The 9,991-nt window shown below is 42.5% G+C and overlaps 1 protein-coding gene across 1 annotated transcript in view; it reads right to left on the bottom strand.

Annotated features, from left to right (window-relative positions):
- Nucleotides 1-7,834, bottom strand: part of nr3c2 (nuclear receptor subfamily 3, group C, member 2) — a 59,675-nt gene extending 51,841 nt beyond the window's left edge. The window contains exon 1 of the mRNA XM_079277998.1: nucleotides 6,030-7,834. Within this exon, the coding sequence (XP_079134124.1) occupies nucleotides 6,030-7,825 (1,796 nt within the window). The 5' untranslated portion in view covers nucleotides 7,826-7,834. The remainder of the gene's footprint in view (nucleotides 1-6,029) is intronic.
- Between the last annotated feature and the right edge of the window lie 2,157 nt (nucleotides 7,835-9,991).

The following is a 9,991-nucleotide window of genomic DNA, read 5'->3' on the forward strand; positions in this document are numbered from 1 at the left end:
TATGACAACCATGTCATCAGAATCAGCTAAAACTACTGTCGTATAAAAATATGTATCCACTGACTATTTGGTGAGCATTTGACTGACGAAGCAAAAGTATTGTGGTGCTTAACAGAGCTGCTCGCAAAACAAAAAGCCAAAAATGCGAATAGTGACTTTTACCTTTTCCTCAAAACAGCATGAATAGATATTTGTCAGTGGAACAAGTTGTAAAACACAACAATGAAATAGTATCATCTTATAAAGTTGCTGTGGTGAATTACTAGCAGAAATAGCTCACTTATATATCCAGCACACAGAGCTCTGTTTTTATCCTGGGGAGAATACATTTAGTCTAATATAAAAAAAAAACATGTTGCAATCGTTTCAGGCTGGTTTTATGGATTTCAAACTAGTTATGGTTAAATGTTGTGTAATATTGATACTAAAAATTAACTAAAAACTACACTGCATCCTAATATGAGGCTGTGAAACAGCATTAACAGCATGATGGCACTGTAAGCTTCTCCTCTGTGAGAGAAATGTAGAAATATCTCTCAATATTTAAGCATAAATATCATCTCTGCACAGTCTAGAGTGGTTTACTAACTCCCTGCAGCCATTTAACCCCTTTACCTAAAAACAAATCCTTCTCACTTCTACAATTACCTTGCAGCCAGGGTCTAAAATACCTCTTAAGGAGCTTTTATTTTAGCCAGGCATTCATTTTTAAAGAAGAATTCTTATATTATAAGTATTTTACCAGTCGGTCCAGCTCTACTACAATACAGCCTCAATGTTCTGCTCGACACAGCCTCCAACACCCAACACCAATGAGTGGTAGGCTGCCCAGAAAATGGCAAAGAACTGGATCTGGTGGGTTCTATGTATTATTATCATGTTTCCGTTAAGGTGTTTCATTCATTTAGATTTTATACTCGTGCCAATTCACAAAAGAGAGTAAACATTGAAAACTTGAATAGTTTTGTTCAGCTAATTATCTATCTAAAGTAAAGAGAAATGGCTTCAGGCAGTAGGGGGGTTCAGGTGGTTCAGATGCGTCAAGGCTGTCCTTGGACATGAGAAATCATATTATACAAAAAAACGTGTTTTCAATGGTTAATCAGTATAGAAGTAGTTTTCTTGCCTCTATAAGCCAGACAATGTCACTCTCCTCATTTTAAACTGGTTCACAGGTTGAAAAACTTAAGAACGTCTTGCACTGACTGTCTTTATTCTCGTGCTCGATGGGAAAACATGATGTGCTTGGGAGTTCGAGTTGATTTTCATCACTCACTGTTTGACTGTTGCACTGAAAGTATGAACTTAAGACACCGTAACCAGATCTATTCATGTGCAGTTCAAAATACACTTTTGATGCATTTCAGTCCATGTGAAACACTTTTAACGTGACAAATGTTACACTTTGATCATTGTAACATTGTTTAAATGCGTATACGAGTACAGCATCGTCTTTACCTGTATCTTTATTGACTCATTTGGAAGGAGATATGTTTCTCAAACGTTAGGTTTCTACATAAAAACCTATGGAGATTTAATACTGCTGAAGGTATACTGAATGTATAACACATTGCTTTTTAATGATTGTACCAGCAAATTAAGACCGACCCGGCTTAACAGGAACAGAGTTGTTCCTTAAGTTCATTGCCTTGTCTCAGTCTCCAGGTGATGTTGGGGTTAACTTTTACAGTGTGATCTGTAGGATTTAGGTCCTGTTTTTTCTGTCTTTTCAACCTGTTTTTGCCTGAGTCACTGAATCAGTTTGACATCCTGGATATATAATTCAAACAAATATTATAAAATTGTGACCGTTCTTTCTGCCTCTCTTTGAAAATCTCTTGTTTTTCCAAAATATTTGACACTTATTCATGGGAGCAGTTAGTGAGAGAGTGTGTGCTCAATGGTAGATTTGACAGAGTAGTGGCAGGGGGCAAGGCTTAGCAAAGGGTCGATTACATCTTCTTCATGCGCAGGGTACTTTTACATTTGTGTTGAGTGCTGTGTTGCATTTCATTGAAAATAACTATTTGCTGAGATCAACTAGTTCCAATATCCTTTGGTGGGCAATCAATTAACTTCACACTTCAAAAACATGACCTTTTCACCAAGCGTCCTCTCAAGCCACCACACAGTCTGGATTCATCATGAAATTACTTTTGAGACAACAGTTGATAAATGAAATAAACTTGTCTTCTTTCATAAGAAGTTACGGTTCGTCATTGAGAATCTCATGTACAGTATGAAGTGTAGTGCAAGATGACTTTAATCCTCAGATGGCTGACCCCAATTTATTCATTAAATGTGAATAGTTCCTGCCGTCCACGCTGCATTATTCATGTCAATGTCAGGCCTGCCTTTAGACATCATGAAGAGTTTCTACACATACAAAAGAGTGAGCTAAGGAAGCTTCTTGTGTGTTATTCTAAAGCTACCTGGCATTCATTAAATATCATTGAATCGAGGGAGTTGAATGACTAATAGAGAAAAACATGAAGTTTGTCAGTATATATGATTTAGAATTAAATGATAATATGATGAATGTTTTACAGTAATATTTAAATTAAGAACAAACTTTTGACAGTACACATAAAATGAATACACTTGCACGACACTAAGACATCATCTTCGCCACAGTGGTAGAGACAGACGAGACCCACACAGCCATTCGCCAACACATACACCTGTAACATCCTTTTCACAACCCAAACTAGCAGCTGCCCGCTTTATAGTCAGGAACCCATAATGCACTGGGAGCCCCTGTGCATGCCTGGTGTTGGTATTTAATTGGATATTAGTACCCAGCAGTGTCTGAATTAATCAAATCATTTCCATCCATTCATTTAGTGGAGGAACATACAATTAAAGCCTTATTAGTGTGCTCTCAGGAGTATGCCTTTTCATCCCTCTGCAGAACATTGAGGGTTGGCCAGAGTCCAGTGCAAAGCATTCTCCCTGGTGCTTCCTCATGATTGACTCTCTGTTGATCTGGCTGCAAGCTTAAAGCGAGGGAAATGACACCCTATAGTAAAGTGCTAGTTTTCCCAAGGCAATAATAAGAGCGAAATGAAAAAAATACATTGTTGGCTTCTATTTTTTTTGAGTCTTTGCCATTTGTCAGATTATGAAATTATTAGGTCAGGGGACTGACAAGTTTCAGAGTAATTCTATTTGGTGAAACACGACTGTGAAATCCAGGACAAAAATAACCTAAATAGGGTGAAAAGAGATTTAGACAGCGAACAAACATAATCCAGCACACAGATGTAGGTCATCTAATGATAATTTCCATATTTCATACAAATCTGACTTGCTTCATAATGGCTTTAACACTACAGTCCACAGCTTTTTTTAATAATCTTAAAGAGAATAAATAAAGGAATTTAATCTCAGCATCCAAACCTCTAATGGAGTACAATACACCTAGTTTGATTTAGCATTAAGTTGAAATCAAACATTACATAAATACAACAATTCTGGCTCGGGCGACTTATTTCATTCCCCCTTCCTCCTCTCTTGTGAATCTGAGTCAAAAGGTTTTTGCACAAAGTAATCCAGACTGCTCAGATGAGCAGCCATTTTAATTAAAACCATTTACACAGGAAACCAAAGTGAGGAAAAAAAACGAGCCAAGGGATTTTACACTCTGTCATCCGAGGCTTCAGCGGATGAAAGCGTTTTAGTTGTGCTTTTTTAATAGTTGCGTAACAATTTTGCCGATGAAATATTGGGCCTGGGCACCATGTAGAAAGCCCAACGCTCGGCAGTGCCACCGATTTCCTGCAGTGCATTTTCCCATTTCAGGCAGGATACAATAAGCCCATGTTTATGTCTAAGTATAGCTGTCAATCAATACAATACTACTGGTGTAACAGGACACTGAATGTAGGCAGAAACGTCTGGGGAAAAAAGATATTCTTGCATTTTACCTAAGACATTTCGAAATCTATATAGTGTCTGTGTGTACAAAATTGTATGTATGTATGTATGTATGTATATTTGCCTCTGTCTGCTTCCTAGCCTGCCTGGCTGGCTGCCATGTGGCCCAACTCTTACTGTCATCCTGTCTGACATTAGGGCTAAACTGGATCTCATTATGACCAAGGTGGCAGTGATCCCGTCAACATCGCTTTGGCTCCTGCCATATGGGTCGCCTCCAAGGTAACAAGGCTGTATCAGTCTCCTCAGAGATGCGAGCCTTGTCATAGCACACACACACACACACACACACACACACACACACAGAGAGACAGACGGAGTATCTACTCTCTAGACGAGCGTGTACTGTACATATAAAGCTGAATAAACATGTCAAACAGAGAAGACATAAATAATCCTCATGAGATAATCAGGTTGGGTGCAGTCTGAATAAATACAGACACACAACATGCTTACTATACATGTTTGCCACAGGAAGTACAAAAATATAACTAGTACAATCAATCTAATGTTGTAGCTTTGAATTAGGTAAGAATTAATCTGGTCATCAGTTAGTGTTAATACATTTAGCTTGTTAGATATAGTTCAGTGTGACCAAATCAGACCACAGTTATGATAGATGCATAAAACATAGAAATTGAACAACCATCTGCAATGTTTTGCATTTTGCTACAGTAAATCAGTGTGCAGTTCAGCGAGAGCAGTCAGCGATGTAACACCGATAAACTGACTTTTTCCCAGTCCCTTCCTCCAAACTGAAACTGCAATCTGAAGAGCAGAAGTTGAAGAAAATGAAAACTAGACAACTGAATGTAGCAGCGCAATCAGTGGGATCTGCAAAGTTGGTTTCCACAAATTCAATCAGGAAAGCTTTTGATCGAATAAATCTCAATTTTTGATATTCTGTGCAACATCACTGCCCAAAGTCGGTCTGGAATTGTCATGGTCAAGGCACCGCCGAACATAGCGGCGCAACATCGCCGTACCAGCAGCAGCTCAAACACTGTACTTTCTCTTACAGCAAGTGTCCGACACATCAAAGCTGTGCAACTAAGCAGGAGGTCATTTGCGACTTTGTTTAGTGCTTCTTTGCACCAGCTCATAAAAAAAGTGTGAATTTATAACATTACATGCATAAATACATGATAGCCATGTAGTTTATGATAACACCAATAGACAGTTAATGCTGTTAAAATACGCAAAAAATCATATCGCACCCAGATTTCTTCTGATTTACTGTAAATAAACACCTCTCGCTGTGGTTATACTTCTGTATTTTCAACAATGTTACCGTGTGTTTCATGGTCAAGGTAATGGCTTTGATATTCACCGTTATTAGTCGTGCTGATGATAATTTACTTCCTTCGGCTTCACATGCAACTAGGACACACGATACTCTGGAAGCACAACAACTGTGTCAAAGTTGCACTTTGCCAGATTGGTGCCGATTATAGATTTATTTTTCTCTTTGGCCTGTTTGTTTTGTTTCAGCCCCCACCCTCACAAATTTAATTCAAGTTGATTTCATCAGTTTGGCAACAAAAGCATGTGATCAATCATTTATAATTTATGATGCACACTGGCTTAGGGCCCATAAAAACAGATATTTGCACTACACAAGTTCTTCGCTGGACATCCGGATAACAGGCCAATAAATATTGTTGTTGTACACACACACACGGGCCCCAGATCTGATAAGAGGTAAACTTTGCCTCTGTTTTACAGTAGACCACAGGGCAGTGCTAGCAGGGATGATGTTGTGATCACATGCTACTATAACAATGACCTGGACCCCGTCCTTTAATTCCTGTTCCCTCAGCCAGCATCCCGCTGCCGTTCCCATGCCCTGCTGTTATTATTTGTGCACTGTTCAAAGCAAACGCCCCAAGTCCCTTGTGTAATATGAGTCTGACTGTAACAAACTGGTATACTCACACCAAAACAAGGAAAGATTGCTTCCGTCTATGAAGCTGAACTTGTTTTTTTATTACTTTCAACTCTGAAAACGTCACAGCTTTCAAGCCAGAGATGTGACGGCGATACACTGAAAGGCACTCACTCGGACGACATAGAGAGGGATTTATTCTCCTTACCTCGTCATGCTGTCCGTGATGCAGTTCTGACCCAGGTATCCCTCACCTCTGGCCTGTGACATGCCCGGCCGAGATTTCCACGACTCCATTAACGCCGTTACGGGCGAAATTAGATTCAATAAAGGGTTGGACTGGTCCCTCACATCATGCCGCGTGAAAGACATTGTTCCTTGCGCTCCAATCTGGTAATGGAATGAATGTCCACCGGAATTAACTCCAACAATGGCCGATGTGGGCATGCTGTTATTCTCTTGGTAATAGCTGCCATCAGTGGTCTCCTGCTTAACCCCTTTAGACAGGACATTGTTGGAGAACACATCCGGCTCATAGGTCCCATTCATAGAGGGGACAGGGGGTCCTAAGATACCAGAAAGACTGTATTCATCAATGTTATTCCTCAAGGACAAGTAGGTGGTCTCGGACACAGGATAGAGACTATGGGATGGTGACTGCTCACCGTAGGGCTGTTGGTTCATACATCCCTCATCTTTGTTTGGCTCACTCTTAATCTGTGTGATAAAAGGTGTGCTACTCACATTACATTTGGAGCCGCCTAAACACATGCTCCTGAAGTCAGTTCCAGGCTCGTTCTTAATGTACTTAACCATGCCCATCTGGTCTAAGCCGACGTTGAACACCTCCCCATCTACCATCTCTACTTTAGGGAATTCAAAGTTCTTGAAGTCAGTGTCTCTGGTCAGACCTGTTGCTTCTGGGCTGTTGGTGTCATTCTGCACCAAACCCAGTCCGCCAGCAGGACTGCACACAGGAAACCCACCCGAGGAGGGGTTCTGTGGGCTGCTGACAGCCATGGTGCCCACTTTGCCCGGACTGGAGATGGAGGGCCTGGCTGTGTTGCCGTTGTTGGCAGTGCTAGTGCAGCAGCCACCTGTGGGGCTCGAGACACATGACCTAATGTTACAGCTGGTGCTGCAGGACGGAGGCGATCTCACACTACTCATACTCTGGGGGCTGGACATGGGGGACCTCATGACGTTGTGCGGGCTGGTGAGAGGTGGTGAGCCCACTGTGCTGGACTCCACGGGGCTACATGTGGCTGAATTCCTGCGCTTGATGTTGGCCAGAGCTGCAGCACAAGACGTCTGGCTGACGGGACTGTTGACGGACGAGCACACCGGTCCAAAACACATAAGAGGACTGGTGGTTGACGACACCATATTGTTGCTGCCCCCTGGGCTGGACATGGAGCTGGAGGTCTGGGGGCTGCAGGACAGAGATGAGGCCAGCATTGAGGCCGAGCTCACTGGAGTCCCAGTGGTGCATTCTCTGGGAGTGGTGCTGGACTGCTGGAACCCAAATGGCTTTAACTTGGGGCTCTTTGTGGATCCACACTGGGTCTCCTCTAGAGCCCGTCCACACACTGTATACATCTTCCCAGGGCTGCTATTGCCCCCGTGATGGCTAAAGGCAAAGTCTGCCTCCCTGGCAGCATTCATATACAGGCCCATAGACTCAGCCACGGTCTTGGAAAGCTCTTTAGAGTCCATGTCCTGCTTATGACCATGGAGGGAGTTGTTGAAGTGTGGGAGAACAAATGGCTGGTTCTGGCCGAGCCGAAGCATCGGCTGCTCCTGCTTCTTTGTATTGTTGTCTTTACAGTCGGTGGCTGGGCTTCCAGCAGGGCAGCTGACATCGACTATGTCCATCAGGATATCGCTGCTAGTCAGACTTGACTCCTCTGTGCTGCTGCAGTGCTCCATGGTGATGGGGACCTGCGACCATCTGTTCTCTGTATCACTTCCATCAAAGAAACTTTGGTATCTTTTGGTCTCCATAGCTGGCTCATTGATTCACCTGGTAAATGAAGAAAGGAAATGAATGAGAAAAGCTGCACCCAAGGCATTGGTTTAACAATAATAGTTGAGTAACCGGTTGTATTAAGGGTAAGTACCTCCAGGCAGAGATTACAGGTCTCATGTAAGACAAATATTTGTATAAAGGAATATGCTAATGACTCTTAAATCTAGAGGTTTAGTCTTGTTGGTTTTGGATAGCAGTGAATTCTGCTTCAGAGGATTAAAAAAGGGTAGAGCGAAATAAAAATGTCCGTGTGAAGAATATATCTACAAATAACACGCACTGAATGATTTGACTTTTAAATATAAATATAACACTGAGACAAAAACATAAACGATGCTGTGTAGACAATGTTAAATCTGAAAAGGTCCAAAGCAAGTCAGTACAATATTTCCTCTCTCACAGCTCCTCATCACTGCACTACAGGGGATGTACAGTCTGATAACTTGACAAACTGCATTGCAAGGGTTAATGCATCTACGTGACGTCGTCTGGGCTGCGCCTCTATTGGACAGCTCAGCCAGAAATCCACCAGCTTTATCAGGCCCATGCACGGGTTGGTCGGAAAGCTGTCACTCAATAGTTACTGCTCTTGCAGCCACAACATTGCTGCGACACAACTTAAAATGTTGCTTTTGCACATGACCGCCAAAGCAACAACACTGGCAACAATCAGACACTTGCCGGAGCAGGTTGCAGTAACGAGGCGTTGCTTTAGGTGATGTTTGAATATGTGTCTTTCTGCGCTGCAGCGCACTCTTTGACGGGCTCACAGCGGCGGCGGAGCAGACGAGACATCGGAGTTAAACTTATTCACGTTGCCTGCAAAATGTCCCGTGCACATTGTGTACAGACGCATGAATACAAAAGCAAAAAGCTGTCAGAGTGATGATTCCTCCCACTTGCTCCTGCCGTGATTGCCCTGCCTCTGTAGGACATGCAACTCTCTGCACGTCTCTCCATTTTGCGTATGCGCAGAGTAAATACTAAGACGATTTTTGCTGAACTGTAGCTGTAAAAGTTGTTATTAAAGTCGTCTGGTTGACAGCTTTTTGACTGAAAAGAAGGACTAAGTGCAGAAAGAATGAAATATGAATTATTAAAGTCTTTATTTTTGGTAATAATTTGACTAGAACCAGATATGGCTCAGCACCTTTGAAAGACGCTTACAGACGCATACAATCTACTATTTAAATGATTGCGGTTATTTCTTTATCGTACACAGAGTGCAAAAAGTTCTTGGCGACTTTTATGATGGAGCAGACCCAGAGCTAACAGTCCCGGTGTAAAGTTATTAGATTCCTAAATGGACCCGGGATGCAAAGTATTCAGTTATCCGACTGAGCAGTGACGAGTTTGCTTTCATTATCACCTCAGACCCAGCGCCAAATAGAAATGTGCAGTCACACACTGAGCTCCGTCCTTCCTTACCTTAATTACGACATTCAGAGTTGTCAGGTGGCCGTGTTGCTGGGCAGCGATAATCCAGAGGACCAAAAAAAAAAAAAAAAAAGACACGCAAAGGCAAAGTCAATAAATATCAACAAATGTGCTCTGTCTACTCTTTCCAATACATAGCATTCAGTTTGACAGCTAGACACACTGGAGAAGTCTACTGCGTATTATCACCAGTAATCCTCAGCAGCGAGCCGCTGCTCCCTGACAGGACGAACGGCAGCGACGGGTCGGACGACAGCAGCCGATGATCTCACATTGTGGCCGCAAATTTGCAGATTAGCGATGCTGGGCCCGAGATAAAAATAAAAAATAAAAATAGGTATAAAAACAAACGGAGGAGTCTGTTTGACTTGGAAGTCAGAGAGACGTCATTCTGTGCACATGGACCCTCCTACTGCAACGAGTGCAACACAAACTCCGAGCAGGGGAGGCGGAGGAGAGAGGGGAGGGGCCCGGCGCAGGTAGACAGAGCCGCCTGGAAATAGGGCACCGTGCTCAGCGCAGTGTTGTCTGAAATAAAGTCTCAGGATAACAGCGAGAAGCAGGCTTCTTTTATTTCATTACATTTGTTTTCCCTCTGCAAGTTTGTTCCATATTTCCGTCGATAACGTTAAATAATCCGCCCTCTTCCCCTCACCGCGCTTTAAGATGTATTTCTTTCTCCTTGTTTCATCTTTTCTCGTGCC

The sequence above is a fragment of the Melanostigma gelatinosum genome, assembly GCF_949748355.1.
Source record: "Melanostigma gelatinosum genome assembly, chromosome: 11".
In the NCBI taxonomy this organism is placed as follows: Eukaryota; Metazoa; Chordata; class Actinopteri; order Perciformes; family Zoarcidae; genus Melanostigma; species Melanostigma gelatinosum.